General features: G+C 58.6%; 2 protein-coding genes across 2 annotated transcripts; both read left to right on the top strand.

Moving 5' to 3' along the window:
- The first annotated feature begins 260 nt into the window (after nucleotides 1-260).
- On the top strand, nucleotides 261-5,066 carry PTGDR (prostaglandin D2 receptor). Its single transcript, XM_005528616.3, has 2 exons — nucleotides 261-1,439; nucleotides 4,388-5,066. Exons 1-2 carry the CDS (start codon nucleotides 624-626, stop codon nucleotides 4,652-4,654), a joined length of 1,083 nt encoding a protein of 360 aa, XP_005528673.1. The 5' UTR covers nucleotides 261-623; the 3' UTR covers nucleotides 4,655-5,066.
- Nucleotides 5,067-11,471: 6,405 nt separating this feature from the next.
- On the top strand, nucleotides 11,472-16,546 carry PTGER2 (prostaglandin E receptor 2). The gene is made up of 2 exons (XM_005528615.3): nucleotides 11,472-12,327; nucleotides 15,135-16,546. The coding sequence occupies exons 1-2, from the start codon at nucleotides 11,482-11,484 to the stop codon at nucleotides 15,369-15,371; spliced, it is 1,083 nt and encodes a 360-aa protein (XP_005528672.1). The 5' UTR covers nucleotides 11,472-11,481; the 3' UTR covers nucleotides 15,372-16,546.
- Nucleotides 16,547-17,595: the final 1,049 nt, after the last annotated feature.

The following is a 17,595-nucleotide window of genomic DNA, read 5'->3' as shown; positions in this document are numbered from 1 at the left end:
CTGTCCCCTTTCCGGCACCTCCCCTCCGAGGGGCTCAGCTCCCTCCCCCCAGTGTCTCATCCCAGAGCCCCTCACCCCCGCACCCACCCCCGGCCCCTTCCCCTCCCTCTTCCCGGGAGCCTCGGTTCCCCCCCTCCCGCGGCCGAGCCCCGACGGCGAGAAGGGGCTGTCCCAGGGGCCGTGCCTTGTTGTACTGCACCTCCTCCTCCTTCTCCTCCTCCTCCTCGTTCTCCCTCCTCCCTCTTTCCGCGGCAGGGACAGCCGGCCCAGCCGGGACAGTCACCTCCGGCAGCCGCGGTGCGACCCATCCATCCCAGGGCATCCCGGTGCGATCCATCCATCCCAGGGCATCCCGGTGCGATCCATCCGTCCATCCCAGGGCATCCCGGTGCGATCCATCCGTCCATCCCAGGGCATCCCGGTGCGATCCATCCATCCCAGGGCATCCCGGTGCGATCCATCCATCCCAGCGCATCCCATCCCACCCCGGCAGGCTGCGGGCCATCCCCCCGGTGCTCTGCGGGATTTTATCCCATCCCGGTGCTGCGGGGACCATTTCTCTCACCCTGCTGCAGCGCGGGACATCCCGGTGCGGAGCGGAGCATCCCTCGCAGCCCATCCCGATGGAGACCGAGGGTTATCGCTGCCGCAGCAGCCGCCACATCGAGAGCGGCCAGTCGGCCGTGCCCAGCTCGGTTCTGTTCGCAGCCGGACTTTTGGGGAACGTCCTGGCTCTGCTGCTGCTGGGCCAGCACCGCCGGCGCTCCCGCTCGCCCGGGGGCCGCCCGCCGCGGGTGTCGGCGTTCTACGTGCTGGTCAGCGGGCTGGCGGTCACCGACCTGCTGGGCAAGTGTCTGATCAGCCCCATGGTGCTGGCAGCCTACGCCTACAACCGCAGCCTCAGCGAGCTGGGCCCGGGGGGGCGCGGCGAGGACCAGCCGGGGGTGCTCTGCCAGCTCTTCGCCTTCCTCATGGCTTTCTTCGGGCTGGCCCCCACCCTGCTGCTGCTGGCCATGGCTCTGGAGTGTTGGCTTTCCCTGGGTCACCCCTATTTCTACCGGAGGCACCTGACCCGGCGCCTGGGAGCCGCTCTGGGGCCGGCGGCCGCGGGGCTGTGCGCTCTGTTCTGCGCCCTGCCCCTGCTGGGTTTCGGGGCTCCCATGCAGTACTGCCCGGGCACCTGGTGCTTCATCCGCATGGCCGGCGGGGGTCCGAGCCAGCTGGGCTTCCCCGTGCTCTACGCCAGCCTCATGGGCTTGTTGGTGCTGGCTATCGTGGCGTGTAACGTGAGCAGCATGAGGCACCTGTACGGCATGGCCCGGAGGCAGCCCCGCCGCGGGCAGCCCCCCGCCGCCGCCCCCCGCATGGAGGAGCTCGATCACCTCGTCCTGCTGGGGCTCATGACCGTCCTCTTCACCGTCTGCTCTCTGCCGCTCATCGTGAGTAACCCCGGTGCCCCCTTGCTCCGGGGAGGGTGGGGGGTGCTTCGGTCCCTGGCCGAAAGATCTTTTCCATCCTCTCACCGGGATGGTTTGGCGCCCTTGGAATAGTTCCTTACCCTGTCCATGGGGGTCAGGCCGTTGTTAAAGCACCTTGGAATATCCCCTTCACCATCCCCTGCCCCTGGGAGAGTGGGTGGTCGCTTTGTCCCCCCTCGTGCCATGAATCCATTTGAAAAAATATCCTTTCTTAGCACCATCCTCTCACAGGGAGGTTGGATCGATGGATTGGCCCCCTTGGAATTGTCCCTCACCCTGTCCATGGGGGTAAGAACCCTGGAATATTCCCCCCAGCAGCACCACTCAGTCCTGGGGGAGTCAGAGCACTGATTTAGGGATAAACCCTGACAACACCACCAGCTCCCAGGGGCCAAGACTGTGCCTCCTTCTAAATCCTCCCTTACTGGGACAAGATCAATGCCTAAAACTCCTTGGAATAACCTCCCCATCACCACCACCCACTCCCAGGGGTCAGGGGTTGTTTTTGCCCCTTGGAATAAACTCTGGAACCACCTGGAGGTGCTGGGGGGGTTCCCTGCTTTAGTCCCCTGTGAGTAACCCACTTCTGCCACCCTCTAGGAGCCTCTCCAAGGGTCAGGTTATTCCTTTAATCCCCTTGGAATAAGCTCCCCCCTGTCTCCACTATCCCATTCTGGGAGGTTGCCCACCCTCAACACAAAGCACCACATCCCCAGTCCTTGATTTATTTCAATGAATTAATTTTATTTAAAATTATTTCAATGAATTAAATAAATTTATTTAAATTGAAGTTTATCCTTTAACTCTCATGGAATAACCCCCCACACATGGAATAACTCTGTGCCAGAGCTGGGGGGTCAGGTAATTGCTCTGAGGGTCCCCCACCCTCTCCCAGGGATCTGACTGTTGTTTTAACACCCATGGAATAATATCCAACACCCATCCTGGGATGGGGGAAGTTAATTCATTGTTTAATCCTCCTGGAATAACCACAACAACCCCACCACTCTGTCCTGGGGAGGGTCATTCCATTGTCCCCTCCCTGGGATATCCCATCCCCAGGGGTCAGTTCACTGTTTTAACCCCCTGAAACAGCCCCTCCATCATCACCTCTCTGTCCCAGAGGGGTTGGAGGGGTCAGGTGATTATTTCAGTCCCATCTGAGTGTCCCATCCCAGGGATCAGTTGGAGGCTTTAACTCCATTGGAATAACACCCACCCCATCACCACCCGCCTTCCTCCGAGGCTGCCCCAAAGGGGTTTAAGGTTTGGGAGGGGGGTGTCAGTTCAGTGCATCACACCCCTCAATAACCCCCCAATAACCCCCCATTCCCACGCCATCACACCCGCCAATAACCCCCCAATAACCCCCCATTCCCACCCCATCACACCCCCCAATAACCCCCCAATAACCCCCAATAACCCCCCATTCCCACTGCATTAGACCCTTAAAACTCCCCCCATCCCCACCCTTATCTCACCTTTCAAAATTCCCCTTTCCCACCCCATCAGACCCTTCAAAATCCCCCATTCCCACCCTTATCTGGCTTTTAATGAACCCCTTTTTTTTTAATGAACCCTTCAGTAATTCCTCATCCCCACCCTTATCACACCCTTCAAAACCCCCCATGCCCACCCTTATCACACCTTTAAATAACTCCCCATTTTCACCCCACCAGACACTTCAATTATTCCACATCCTCACCCTTATCACACCTTTCAAAACTCCCCATCCCCACCCCATCAGACCCTTCAAAATCCTCCATTCCCACCCTTATCTGGCTTTTAATGAACCCCCATTCTCACCCCATCAGACCCCTCAATAATTCCCCATTCTCACCCCATCAGACCCTTCAAATCCCCCCATTCCCACCCCATCAGACCCTTCAAATCCCCCCATTCCCCCCCTTATCACACCTTTTAATAAACCCCCATTCCCGCCCTTATCAAACCCTTCAAATCCCCCCATTCCCACCCCTTATCACACCTTTTAATAAACCCCCATTCCCGCCCTTATCAAACACTTCAAATCTCCCCATTCCCCCCCTTATCAAAACCCTTCAAATCCCCCCATTCCCCCCCTTATCAAACCCTTCAAATCCCCCCATTCCCCCCCTTATCAAACCCTTCAAATCCCCCCATTCCCCCCCTTATCAAACCCTTCAAATCCCCCCATTCCCACCCCATCAGACCCTTCAAATCCCCCCATTCCCACCCCCGTGTCCCAAAGCTGCTGGGTAGATCCAGCTCCCTTTGAACCCCACTGAAATCCCCTCACTCCTCCCCCAGGGATGGGACACCCCCGGCAGGAACGAGCCCTTGCTGCCCCTTTCTCCCCCTCCCTGAGTCCAGATCCTGCATTTCCACCTTCCCATCACCCTGGAAGAGCTGGAGCCACGGGCGGGGCTATCCCCAAATCAGGGTGGGGGGTGTGCATGGGTGCTGCCACTGCCTTTGGTGACAATTTCCACATCCTCTTCCTGTCACCTCTGTCACCTCTGGAGCCGTACCGTGAGCTACCAGCCACCTGCAGCCCTGGGCCACCCCCTCCTCAATCAGGATGAATCCCTGCTGAGTTATCCCATGGATGCCGGGTCCAATTTCCATGGCAAGGGGACAGACAAACCCGCCAATTCCTTCATCCATGAAAAATTCCTGCTCACCGGGACCTCATTTCCAGCTCTAACATCCTTGTGCTGATAGGATGTGCCATCCCTGAGCCATCCGTGACCCAGCCCCGCTCCCAGCTGGATCCTCAGCCCCCACCCCACATCCTGATGGGGACACCGAGGGGTCACAACTTCTTCCGCTGCCCTCACGGGAATATTTTTACCCCCACCGTAGCAAGACCTCCCTTAATTTCCCTAATTTCCCTAATTTTCTCTCATTTCCTGTAATTTATTTCTCAGATCCGGGCGTACATGGGGGCTTTCGCTGCCGATTTCAACGAGAACGCCGACCTGAGCGCGCTGCGCTTCCTCTCCGTCAACTCCATCGTGGATCCCTGGGTGTTCATCATCTTCCGCACCTCGGTGTTCCGCGCCTTTGTGCGCAGGGTGTGCCGGAGGCTCACGTCCCGCAGAGCCTCTCTGAAGGGCTCCAGCCCGGCGGGAGAGGGGCAGTTCTGTCCCCCGGGCTGGTGCAGGACGGATCCCCCCCGGCTCGGCATCCCCTGAGCGCGGCGCTGCCGCGGAATCCGCGCGGCTGCTGGCGAGGATGAGGAGCGAGCCTTCGGCCCCGCATCCCTGCCCTGGAGCATCCCGAGGTGGCCCGGGGTGGTGGCGGGCAGGGACAGCGTCCGGGACGCTGTGAAGGGGTTTTGTGCCATCCCCAGGCTGAGTTTTGCCCCGGAGAGGAGCCGGAGCGGGGTTCCCGCGGATCTGGGAATTTTCCGACCCGGGGAGGGTTTGGGGAGCTCCCGGCTCCAGGAAGGCAGGAGGGGTTTGGAGTGAGGCTCAGGGCACAGGGAGGAGAAGTGTGGGTGTGTCCCCATGGAATAAAAGTGGTTCAGAGTTTCATCACCTCATCCTGTGCACGATCCCGTTCCGTGCCGAGGGGGTTTATCCACAGCTGCTTTGGGGTGTCCCCAGACCGGGTGAGGGACTCAGAAATTTGAAGAGCATGGTGTGAGGAAGAGCTGGATGCAGGTGGAATCCCTCCTGGCACACCCTCCATCCCTGCCCAGGATGTTCCCAGGGCAGGGCTGTGCTTTATCCACCCTTATCTCGCTCTTCCCTGGAAAATCTCCAAGCGCTGATGTTGCATTTGTGTTCCTCAGCCGTACCTGTTGTGCTGTAATTATTTAAATTCAGTATTTATGATTGTCCTGAGCCCTAATGAGAGCATTAATTGAGAGAACACAGAGCCCTGGATGCACAAACTCAGTGTGAGCGTGCAGGAGAGCGATTGTTTTAATGGAAGATCCATTTCCGCTCAACCACACGAATTAACTGGATTTAATTTTTGCCTCAAGTGACCATTTAGGCCAAAAAAATTACGATGACCAACTGTTTAGTGCCCTTGGAGGAGACAGGGAGTATTTCTCTCCTCTGTTTAGCTAAGCCTTGCAAGGTGTAGCCGTGTTCCTGCCCGCTCTCACGTGATGTTTACTCTTCATGTCAAACAGATTCTGCTTTTGAAGGAACAATATCTTGGGGTTTTTGGAGGTGACCTGCTGGGGTTGGCTCTGGCTGTTTCTCCCAGCTGGAGGAAAGGACAGAGCTGCTTTTGGGGAGGTTTTGGGGGCTGAGCTGCCGGCTCGGTGCCTCTCCTCGGGGTTTTCTGAGGAGAAAGAAGGAAATGAGGGTTGGTTCGTGGATTGGTTTCGTGTTACTGCCATGGTATTGACTTGGAGATGGCTCACGTGGGGCTGCAGAGTCAACAGCTCCCAGCCTGCTCCGTGGCTTTCCCGGGATCCGTTCCACTGCAGCCGGATGAGATAACGGCCCTGGAAAATCCTGGTGTTGTTTTTGTTTCCCCCAAACCGGGATCTCCTCCCCCAAACAGATCTGTGCTCTGCTGGATGGAGAAGGCACCGTCAGGCTGGGAGAATCAGAGGTGCAGAATCATGGGATGATCACTGAGCTGGGATAAGATTTCCAAGATCGTGGATGCAGCGTTAGCATGAGCTGGGGGAGCTCTGGGTGTGCAGGGCATCATCTGCCTGTGGTGCCTGTGAGGATTCACTCCAGGAGAGACCCCTGGAAAGGTCCCTGATCCAGGAGTGATCCCTGACCCAGGAGAGATCTCTGATCCAGGAGAGATCTCTGATCCAGGAGAGATCTCTGATCCAGGAGAGATCCCTGATCCAGGAGAGATCTCTGATCCAGGAGAGATCTCTGATCCAGGAGAGATCCCTGATCCAGGAGAGATCTCTGATCCAGGAGAGATCCCTGATCCAGGAGAGATCTCTGATCCAGGAGAGATCTCTGATCCAGGAGAGATCCCTGATCCAGGAGAGATCTCTGATCCAGGAGAGATCCCTGGCCCAGGAGAGATCTCTGATCCAGGAGAGATCCCTGACCCAGGAGAGATCTCTGATCCAGGAGAGATCCCTGATCCAGGAGAGATCCCTGGAAAGGTCCCTGGCCCAGGAAAGGTCCCTGGTCCAGGAAAGGTCCCTGCCCCACCATTTGTGTGTTTAAATCCCAGGGCAATCATGATCCACGGAAATCAGTGATTAAACTGACACAAACCAAATCAAGTTCTTTATTGAAGTGCAAAATTAGGCTCCACCTGAGCCTCAAGATGATTTTATCATCTCAGGAAATAAATCATGGAGCCAATAAAGACTCCTCTCCATCCCCGCAGCATCCCTGGCTGGGACCACACCTTTCCCAGCGACCTTGACACGCTCCTCTGGCTTGGGCAGCACTTTTAATCGGGATTCTGCCCTTCCTGGTGTCCTGCCCGCTGTGGGAACAGACTCGGAGTCTCCAGGCGGCCGCTGCTGCCTCCGGGCGAGCCAAGCCAAGGTTTGGGCTGCAGCCAGGGCGGGCTCCGGGAGGGTAAATCCTCGCTCCCCGCTGTTCCCGAGGCCGGAGCTGCCGTGTCACTGTCCCCACCAGAGATGGCAGCACGTCCCCAGCCAGGCTGGCCGAGCCCCAGGAGCGGGGACACCACGGGTGTTCTCTCTCCATCCCGAGCCGCTCCTTCGGGCACCGCATTTCTCAGTGCCTCAAAGAGTTTGTGGCTTCGGGAGTTGTGGCAGAGCTTGGGTCCCCTCCGTACTGAGCTTGGGAACGATCAAAAGAAAAGGAAATATCGATTCAATATGGATTGAAACGAGGAATCCCGGCAAGGAGCGGGTCGGTCGTAAATGTTGCTTAAATAGGAACCAAAAAAGGTTCCAAAAAAGGCTGAGGGAGCTGCAGCTGAGGAGGGGAGAGCGGCTGTGGAGAGATCAGATCAGATCCTGATCAGATGCTGCCCCCAGGCTCCTCCGCTGCTCAGTCATTCCCCTCGGGACCCCTCGGTGCCAGCTCGCTCCTGTGCCAGCCGCTCCCAAAGGGACGGACCTGGCGCTTGATGGAGACAATCAAGAGACTCCGCTCGGCTCTCGAGGCTGGAGCTCAGCGCCAGCGATGCTCTTTTGGGGGCTGTTTTATGTCCCTGTCACCCTCCGGCACTGCCAGCTGCCCTGTCCCACGCTGTCACCCGGCAGCACCGCAGCATCACCTCTCCCTGCATCCCGCTCCTTGCCTGGACACAAATCACTCTCAGGGCTGTTGTTTTCTTCTTTTCCAGCTCACGAAATCCAGGCACAACTTTGCTCAAGCTCATTTCCCGACAAATTGTTTCGTTCTTGCAAAGAGCCCATTTATTTTTATTTTTTATTTTATTATTTTTTTATTGCCTGCCTGCATTTTTCAGCTGTTCTGGAAGCATTGAGGCACGTGCCTGGGCAGGCAGCAGTGCCAGGGCCAGCCCCAGCCAGCCCAGGAGAGGCTTCATTTATTTTTTAACCCCTCCACTGGGTGCTGGTGCAGGATAAAAAGGCACCAAAACCTGGAGCTGCCGTGCCTGATTTCCCAGGCTGGGGAGTGAGGCTCTGGAACGGGAGATAAAGGATGGGAAGGCTTTGGAAGAGAAGTGTTGGTTGGATTTGGTAAACACGAGTCAGGGTGGGGGTTTGGTTAAAAAGGGATGAAATTCACTCGCCATAAACAGGAGGGATGGACTCGTCCCTGTCCCTGGGGCCAGAGCCATCCTTTAAAATCCATCAGGGGCGGAGCAGGATCCCAACACCCTCCCCAGCCACAGACATTCCAGAATTCCACAGAATTCCAGAATTCCAGAGGCTGAGCCCCCTCTGTGAAGTTCAGGAAACTTTCCTACAAGCCCAGAGTGTCTTCTCCACTCTGGCAAATCTTCTTTGAGGGAAAACAATGCCAACAAACCTTAAGAGGATGTATGAGGGGCTGGAGCGTGTCCAGAGAAGGGAATGGAGCTGGGAAGGGTCTGGAGCACCAGGAGAGGCTGAGGGAGCTGGGAAGGGGCTGGAGAATTGCTGAGGGAGCTGGGAAGGGGCTGGAGAATTGCTGAGGGAGCTGGGAAGGGGCTGGAGAATTGCTGAGGGAGCTGGGAAGGGGCTGGAGAATTGCTGAGGGAGCTGGGAAGGGGCTGGAGAATTGCTGAGGGAGCTGGGAAGGGGCTGGAGAATTGCTGAGGGAGCTGGGAAGGGGCTCAGCCTGGAAAAAAGGAGGCTCAGGGGGCCCTTGTGGCTCTGCACAAGTCCCTGGCAGGAGGGGACAGGGACAGGACATGAGGAAACACCCTCAGGTTGCACCAGGGGAGGTTTAGATTGGATATTGGAGAAAATTTCATCACTGGCATGGTCCAGGGCAGTCCCCATCCTCGGAGGGATTTAAAAACCTTGAGGATGTGGCATTTGGGGACATGGGTCAGTGGTGGCCTTGGCAATGCTGGGGGAAGGGTTGGACTCAATCTTAGAGGAGTTTTCCAACTTAAATAGTTCTAGGATTTGATATGGCCCTCGCCAGAGGCAAGACACGAGCTAAACATGGAAGCAAAGGGAAGAAAACAAACCCTTCCCAAGGCAGGACAGATTGTACCACGCAGCCTGTTCCTGGTTCTGAGCTCAGAAGAGGGAATGAAAAAACAAAAGCCCAGCAATTTTCCTATTATTGCAGAAAAATCCCATCAGAGACAACTGTCAGTGGAGAAGCCTGAAGCCCCAGAGGGGCATTTAAGGCTCCATTAGCTGCCAGGAAAATGAGCTCCAGAAGAAGCCAAAACCCCTTCCTGAGCTGTGACATGGAATGCCAGAAAAGAGTGGGAGGCTGGGAAAAGCCTTGGAGCAGCCACCCTACGGGGTCCGGAAAAGTCTCTGGATGGGCAGACTGCAGCTGCCTGGAGGGATCAGGACAGGATTCAGTGGATGATTCCTTCCGTTGATTCAGGTGAATTTGGGAATCTTCCAAATTCAGCTGGATTTGTGGGTGGCACAAAGAAGGTGCCAGGGCTCTCAGGACGGCTCCCACCATGGCTTTGGTGCTGTGCTGGGTCAGGACTGGAAGTTGGGAGAGCTCTTGGGATGTGTTTTCCTGAGCTGAGGTGGTCTGGGATGGTGAAAACACGGTCGCCTCCGTTTCACCCACTGCTTTGACAGCGGGAGCAGAGCTGGAGCTGCGGCTTTGCCACCTCCCCCTCATTCCCCAGCACGCTGAAGAGGTCCTTGGGCTGTGAGAGAGAGGAAAGCAAAGCCAGGACGAGGAGTGGCCCCTCAGAAATGGAGGTGCTGTCACAAACCGCAGCTCGGTTTGCTGTGCCCCGCATTTCCTTGACGAAGTTCCTGTTACAACAGCGTGGTTTTAAAAATAACAGCCAAACCCACTGGTGTGTCTGCAACCTGCTGTGTCCGTGCCGGAGCCATCCCTGCTGCAGTAATTAAAGAAAATTAAAAATTAAATTGTTGCAGCTGTTGGAACAGCCCCAGGGCCACAGGAGGTACACGATTCTCTGTCCTTGAGGCATTCTGGAAGTAACCTGTGAAGCAGCAAGTGCTTAAATAAAGGCAGCTTGAGTGAGGGCTGGTGTCCTGGAGGATGGAGAGAGCATCCGAGGCCACTGGGACGGAGCACGTGGATTTCTCATCCCTGGATGTGTTCCAGGTCGGATGAGCCTCAGAGCAGCCTGGGATGGTGGAAGGTGTCCCTGTCCATGGCAGAGGGTGGGACTGGGTGGGCTTCAAGTTCCTGGCCAGACAGACCCTTTGGGGACCTCTGATGTAGGAGAGGGGGACAATGGGGACATGGCACGGTGCCAGCCATGGGGCAGGGAGTTCTCCATGGGCTCCTCTGAGCCATGGGAATTCACCTGGGCTCTGCTGGGGCTCAGAGAGCTTTGGGCTCCTGGAGCCAGCGCTGGGGCTGGCTGTGCCTCCGGGCTCCAGAGCACTACTGGGAATGTCTGACCTGGATGGGCATCGGGATTCCTGGATTAGCACTGGGACAGAGCTCCTGGAGCCACAGCGGGACTGTACCGGGGCTGGCCGGGAGAGCTGCTCCGGGTCTGGCTCAGGGACCGGCCGTGTGGGGGGACCCCCGAAGCCTCACGGGGGCTCCTGGACCGACACCGGGGCCGATCCTGAGGGACGCTCCCGGCCGGGCAGCGGGGCTGGGCGTTCCGGAGCCAGGGCTGGGTCACACCGGGGACTGTCCCAGCGGTCCCGGGGCCGGCCCAGCACTCCCGGACCGGCACCGGAGCTATGGGATCGCTCCAGGACTGGCCGTGTCCGGGATTCTCAGACCCGCACAGGGACTGGCCGTGTCCGGGGCTCCCAGACCGGTACCGGCACTCTCGGTCCGGTCAGGGTCTGTCCGTGTGCGTCCCCCGCCTCCTCTCCGTCCATCCCTGCGAGCGCAGTGCCCGGGGGACCCGGGGCGGTACCGAAGGGGCCCGGGGCGGTACCGAAGGAGCCCGGGGCGGTACCGAAGGAGCCCGGGGCGGTACCGGGGGGACCCGGGGCGGTACCGGGGGGACCCGGGGCGGTACCGAAGGAGCCCGGGGCGGTACCGAAGGGGCCCGGGGCGGTACCGAAGGAGCCCGGGGCGGTACCGAAGGAGCCCGGGGCGGTACCGGGGGGACCCGGGGCGGTACCGGGGGGACCCGGGGCGGTACCGAAGGAGCCCGGGGCGGTACCGAAGGGGCCCGGGGCGCGACCGGGGGGACCCGGGGCGGGACCGTAGGTGCCCGGGGCGGTACCGGTGGGACCCGGCGCGGTGCCGGGGGGACCCGGGGCCGTACCGAAGGTGCCCGGGGCGGTACCGAAGGGGCCCGGGGCAGTGCCGGGGCAGTGCCGGGGGTGGCTGGGGAGGTACCGAAGGAGCCCGGGGCAGTGCCGGTGGGGCCCGGGGCGGTGCCGGGGGTGGCCGGGGCGGTGCCGGGGGCGGCGGGCGGGGCGGTGCCGTCGGGGCGGGCGGTGCCGGTGCCGGTGCCGGTGCCGGGGGCGCATTCGGGCGTGCGGCGGCGGCGGCGCGGGATGAACGGGACGGGCCGGGCGTGCGGACGCGACGGGGCAGCGCTGCCGGCCGGGGCTCGGCCTCTGGTCAGCGCCCTCATGTTCTCGGCCGGGCTCCTGGGCAACCTCCTGGCTCTGGGGCTGCTCCTGCGCGGCCGCCGCGGGCACCGGCAGCGCCCGCCCGCGCTGTTCCACGTCCTGGTGCTGGCGCTGGTGGTCACCGACCTGCTGGGCACCTGCTCCGTCAGCCCCTTGGTGCTCGCCTCCTACCACCGCAACCTCACCCTCACCGCCCTGGCCCGCGGAGGGCACATCTGCCTTTACTTCGGCTTCGCCATGAGCTTCTTCGGCCTCGCCACCATGCTCATCCTCTTCACCATGGCGCTGGAGCGCTGCCTGGCCCTGGGGCGCCCGTACTTCTACGAGCGCTTCTTGAGCCCCCGCACGGGGCTGGTGGCCCTGCCGGCCATCTACACCTTCTCGGCCGCCTTCTGCTCGCTGCCGCTGCTGGGCTTCGGGCGCTACGTGCAGTACTGCCCCGGCACCTGGTGCTTCATCCAGATGCACCTGGATTCCCACCAGAGCGACGCGGAGCTGGCGGGGCTGAACGTCACCTTCTCGCTGCTCTACGCCACGCTGCTCCTCTTCCTCATCCTCGCCGTGCTGCTCTGCAACCTGAGCGTGATGGTGAACCTGGCCCGCATGCACCGGCGCGGGCAGAGGAGCCGCAGGGTGACCACCCTGGAGCAGCCCCGCACGGCCTCCGGCTGCGGCCGCCGCATCTTCTCCATGGCCGAGGAGATCGACCACCTCCTGCTGCTCTCCATCATGACCATCATCTTCGTCATCTGCTCCCTGCCCTTCACGGTGAGTGTCGCCGTGTGTCCCACTCTCCCCAGCACCCGCGTTTCTCTTTATGAAGCTTCTCCCAACTCTGCTGGCCAAACCTCGGGGGTTGAGGTCAAAGCTTTGCTTGGGAGAGCCCAGCTCAGCCATGAGCTTGGCAATGTGCTGGGGAGCGGGGGAATCGCTCCCTGCATCCCCAGTGCCAGCAGGAAAACAGTGACAGGGGGACGGGGTGACAGGAGAAGGGGGCCACAGGAGAATGGGGTGACAGGAGGATGGAGTGACAGGATGAGGTGACAGGAGGATGGAGTGACAGGAGGATGAGGTGACAGGAGGATGGGGTGACAGGAGGATGGAGTGACAGGAGGATGGGGTGACAGGAGGATGAGGTGACAGGAGGATGGAGTGACAGGAGGGATGGGGTGACAGGAGGATGGGGTGACAGGAGGATGGGGTGACAGGAGGATGGAGTGACAGGATGAGGTGACAGGAGGATGGAGTGACAGGAGGATGAGGTGACAGGAGAATGGGGTGACAGGAGGATGGGGTGACAGGAGGATGGAGTGACAGGATGAGGTGACAGGAGGATGGGGTGACAGGAGGATGAGGTGACAGGAGGATGAGGTGACAGGAGGATGAGGTGACAGGAGGATGGAGTGACAGGACAACGGGGTGACAGGACAACGGAGTGACAGGACAACAGGGTGGCAGGAGCAGAGGTGCCCTCCCACCCCACAGAGGCTCTGAGGCCAGGCCATGTGGCTCCGGCAGGGAGCTGGGGGTCCCCTGGACCACCATGGCATCGCTGCAATTCCCAGGATCTCGTGGTAGAGGTGTGAGGGATGATGAAACAACCAATTACACTTGTAGAGACGGGCTGGAGGATAGCCCTGGGCTGGAGACAGTGGGTATCCGTGCTGGATGGGATGAGTTATCCCAGATTTCTGTGGATGGAGCTGGAGATGCAGGAGGCTGCACCCACCTCACTGTTAGACAGCGGTTTCTGCTTCTCTACAACAGCACCAAGGCACAGAGATGAGAGATTTCTGGGAACAGAGATATGGGACAGTGGCCACAGCACGTGTCATCCCAAGGGATGTGCCATCCGTGCACGAGGCAGAAATCCGGGATCAGAACAGCCAAGTGAGGAAGTGGAGAGAGAAGTGCCCTGACTCTTGTCTGGGCTCTCCCCTCCCAAGGGCCGCTTTTCATCCATCCAAGTGCTTTTCCACCAGGAGCATCGATGGCTCCGCAGCACCTCGGGCCCCCCGAGGTCAGTTTGGTGCCATTAGAAGTGACCCCATCAAGGCTGGGAGCACAGCCAGTGCTAATTTCCAACTCTTGGTGTTGAATGGACTCTGCCTTTCCTTCATGCTCCCTTGCTTTTCCTAAGGGAAAGGGAAATAACCACAGGATACAGCCCAGCCAGTGCTTTAGGACAAAGGAATAATGTCCAGATGCTTGTGAGCATCCCAGGAGCCCCAGTGCCCTGAGAGACACTTGAGTCCTGACCATGAACCCACACATGATGGACAGCTCTTCCTGTGTCCCAAAAAAGCCCTGCTTTGGCTGCTGTGGTCAGTACAAAGTGGAACCCCTCGGTGGGGACACGTGGGCAGGGGCAGAGGGGCTGGGAAAGCGGCCCTGGCCGGGATCCCATGGGCCCTGTGGTGGCAGATCCAGCTTTATCCAGAGCCAGCTTCCCTTTTCCCATCGCCCGGCTCCCTTGTGGGGCTGCGCTTTGGCAGCGCCTCAAACCCAGCTGCCTCCTTGGGGGTGACACTTTCTCTCCTGTCCCCACGGCAGCCACCGCTCCTCCCTGGAGCAGTCAGGGCACACACCAACCCACGGGGCCACAAATTCCTTCCCAAAACTCAGCGGGGTTTGGAAAGGCGGCCAGCGCGGGCGGTACCCAGCGGATCCCGGGCAGGGCAGGGATGCTCCTGCTGCCCATCCCCATCCAAAGCAGCTCCCCAGCCCGGAGCGAGGGGGTGGTGGGTGACCCGAGTGAGTAAGGAGTGCTGAGTCACCCTTCCAGGAAGGGCTGGGATGAGTCAGCAGTCTCAGCAAGGTCCAGCACCCCTCATCCTCTCCTCTCCCACGTTTATTACTCCCGTGTGGTCTCAAGGTGAGGGACGCCACTTCCTCCAGCAGTTTAATTGTGGCTCCAAACGAAGGGGCTGGCTTTCATTTAAAGTTCATTTGAACCCGTGGAGTCAGCAAATCCGCTGTGACAGCCCAAGTTGCCCCAAGAGAGCTGCCAGATCTTGGGGGCCCAGGCACGGGATTATTTCTCCCTGTGACTTCTCCCTGGTTGAGGGGGGTGATGGTGAGACCCCACTGTGGTGCTGTGTCCAGCTCGGGGGTCCTTCCAGCACAGGAGGGACCTGGAACTGTTGGAGTGAGTCCAGAGGAGGCACCAAATTGATTAAAGGGATGGAGCAGCTCTGCTCTGAGGAAAGGCTGGGAAAATTGGGATTGTTCACTCTGGAAAAGAGAAGGAATTGGGGTCACCTAGTTATGACCTTCCAGTACTTGAAAGGAACTATAGGAAAGATGGAGAGAGACTCTTTACAAAGGCCTGGAGTGACAGGACAAGGGAGAAATGGATTCAAGCTGACAGAGAGGAGGTTTAAATGGGATATTGAGAAAAACCTCTTTGCTGTGAGGGTAGTGAGGCACAGCTTGTCCAGAGAAGCTGTGGCTGGAAGGCTTCCAGGCCAGCTTGGATGGGGCTTGGATGAACCTGGGGCAGTGCAAGACCAGCGGGGTGGAACGAGATGATCTTTAAGCTCCTTCCCAAGCCAACCCTCCCCCCGATCTCGCAGATCCGCGCCTACGTGAACAAGTCGGGCGGGGAAGAGGCCGACCACGAGTGGGACCTGCTCGCCCTGCGCTTCCTGTCCATCAACTCCATCGTGGATCCCTGGGTGTTCGCCATCCTGCGGCCGCCGGTGCTGCGCCTGATGCGCTCGGTGCTGTGCTGCCAGCTGAGCCCCGACGGCCGGAGCGCCTCGTCCGCCGTGACAAAGCTGGCGGCACGGCCGGAGCTCTGCGGGCAGTAAATCCATCGGTGGTTCCTGGAGAATCCTGCCTCCTGGCAAAGGGTGTTCTGCCTTAGGGCTCACCCAGAGACGTGTCTGCTGCAGCCTGGGCCAGCTGGGGGTGGCGCAGGTGTCACACCTGGGGAAGCCCCCGTGGCCTCCCACAAGGTGGGAAGGGCTGGTGAACACCCCTGGGTGCTGCTGTCACCCTGTTTCCACCTGGAGAAGGGCTCAGCCCTGCTGGGGAGGTGAAGCTCGGGGGGCTTTGCCATAACCCCACGGCTGGGGGGTGTTGGGAAGCACAGATTCCTTCCCAGCAAGGTCTCTGTGGTTTTTTGGGATGCGGGCAGGGCTACAGCTCCTGGGGATGGGGCTGGGTGGCTGCAAACAGCAGACTGTGCCCCCAGATCCGTAAGGATTGGGAAGGAGAGGAAGGGAGTGGTGTATCCTCAAAAATTCCCCCTTTTTGTAGGCTGGTTGCCTAAAGAAATGCACTTTTTCAGGGCAGGTCTGTGTGCTCGTGTCTGTCCGTCTGTCTGTCCCACACCCCTGAGATTTTAGGCACCGGTGGGTCCCTGAGGGGCACTAAAAAAGCCAAATTTTGGAACTTCCCTGGCGCTGTGCTGGAGCAGAGCAGCCTCTCCTCAGCACCCGTTTGGAAATTCCCTTTGCCCCGTGATTTTTCCAAGAGCCAGAAAAGGGATTAAAGAGCCTGACCGGGGAATGGTCACAGCCATGAGCTTCACCCACATCCAGGGTGGTGCTGCTGGTGGGGTCTGGGTTTGTCATTGGCTGGGAAAAATATTTATTTAAAATAAAACCCCCCAGGTCAGCAATCCTGCCCCGTTGGGCAGCATCCTTCAACACCACTATTTTGTTTTTTGGGATTCTTCTTGCTCTTTGGGACTCCAGGATTGTTCCCACTGGGATGAGGAGCATCCAGCTCCACATCCCAAGGTCACCACTGCCATTAGGAATTTTCTTGTGGCTCCCATTTGAGCAGCATCCAACACACCCAGTGGCTCTTGTGCAATTCCCAGTGTGGAGTTTCATTTGGGAGCTGCAGCTCTGCTCAGGGAGCCCAAAGGTGCTGAGATTTGGGGCTTTTCCGTGGTTTGTGAGTAAAAAAAATAATTGTTATTATTTAAATAATAAATATCTCTCAAAGGAGCCTGCTGAATCATGCGTGGGTTTGTGCCTGTGATGCTCCTCAGGGTAGATCTGGCTCCTGGAGGAAATGTGTTGGATGTGGGATGAAACCACAGGAATGGGGGGAGAGGGCAGCAGGAGAGGCTGGCAGGGGGAGATGGGCGCCTCCAATTTCCTAAAAAGTGACAATAAACTGTGTTTTACAGATGTAAAATGGCATTTTTTAACCAGAGCTACAGAAACCCCTCACCTCTGAGCTCTTCCCTAAAACCTGCCCATCCCACAGCCAGGGAAAGGCAGAGAAAGCTCCCACCTGTTATCAAAACACACCCCCCAAAAATACCCACCCTAAAAAAAGGCAGAATTGAGCTCACTTCTGTCAGGCAGCCAAAGTCCACAGGAAGTTTTCTGGCCTCCCAAATGCGTGTGGGCAGATGTCAGCCAGGGGCTGCTGTTGCTCAAAAGGGTTTTTTTGGCAGCATCCTGTGGCTGGGGGGCTTTGGAAAGGCTGTGGAATTTTAGGGATAGGGTTTCCAGATGTGCCTGCCCACATCTGGGGGTGAAGCTGGGGTGTTCCCCACACCTCTGGAATGTCATTAATCCTTGGGAACCCAAATTTGGCTCCAGCACTTGGAGGGCACAGTTGTCCCTTCCCAAATTATTCCCTCATCCGTGCACACAGCAGGAGGAAAAGCACATTCCAAGCTCAGTTTTGGGGCTCCCATCGTGTCTCAGGGTGTGCTCAGCTGGAAAAGGAGCCAAAAACCTTGGGAAGAGCCTTGGGTCCTTGAGCTTTATTTATCTGGATGGTCATGACCTGGTTGCTCACGTTGGAATTTCGGGACCAGTTGCCTAATTCTGCTCGAAGCCAGAGGGAATGGCTGCCTGGAGTGCAAAGGATCCAAAGAAAATTTAAAATAAAAAGGGGGAAGTGTTGGAAATGGCAAGGAGGTCACATCCTGCGGGGACCAGCGTGCCAAGGAAGGGGACAGGGCGGGAAGAGAACCCAGCAGGCACAACCTGAGGGGAGGATTCTCCCAAAATCCGAGGATTCACTGCTGCCAACCCCCAGCTCCTCTGCTGACCACTAATTACC

This window comes from Pseudopodoces humilis, chromosome 7 (assembly GCF_049639895.1).
Source record: "Pseudopodoces humilis isolate 2021_Gansu_Grassland_sample_001 chromosome 7, ASM4963989v1, whole genome shotgun sequence".
In the NCBI taxonomy this organism is placed as follows: Eukaryota; Metazoa; Chordata; class Aves; order Passeriformes; family Paridae; genus Pseudopodoces; species Pseudopodoces humilis.
The sequence above is the reverse complement of the archived record's forward strand: the minus strand, read 5'-3'. Positions and strand labels throughout refer to the sequence as shown.

Coding starts and splice junctions, on each gene's coding strand:
- PTGDR (XM_005528616.3), top strand. CDS start 624: ATGGAGACCGAGGGTTATCGCTGCCGCAGCAGCCGCCACATCGAGAGC. Junction 1,440..4,387: donor TCTGCTCTCTGCCGCTCATC/GTGAGTAACCCC, acceptor TTTATTTCTCAG/ATCCGGGCGTACATGGGGGC.
- PTGER2 (XM_005528615.3), top strand. CDS start 11,482: ATGAACGGGACGGGCCGGGCGTGCGGACGCGACGGGGCAGCGCTGCCG. Junction 12,328..15,134: donor TCTGCTCCCTGCCCTTCACG/GTGAGTGTCGCC, acceptor CCGATCTCGCAG/ATCCGCGCCTACGTGAACAA.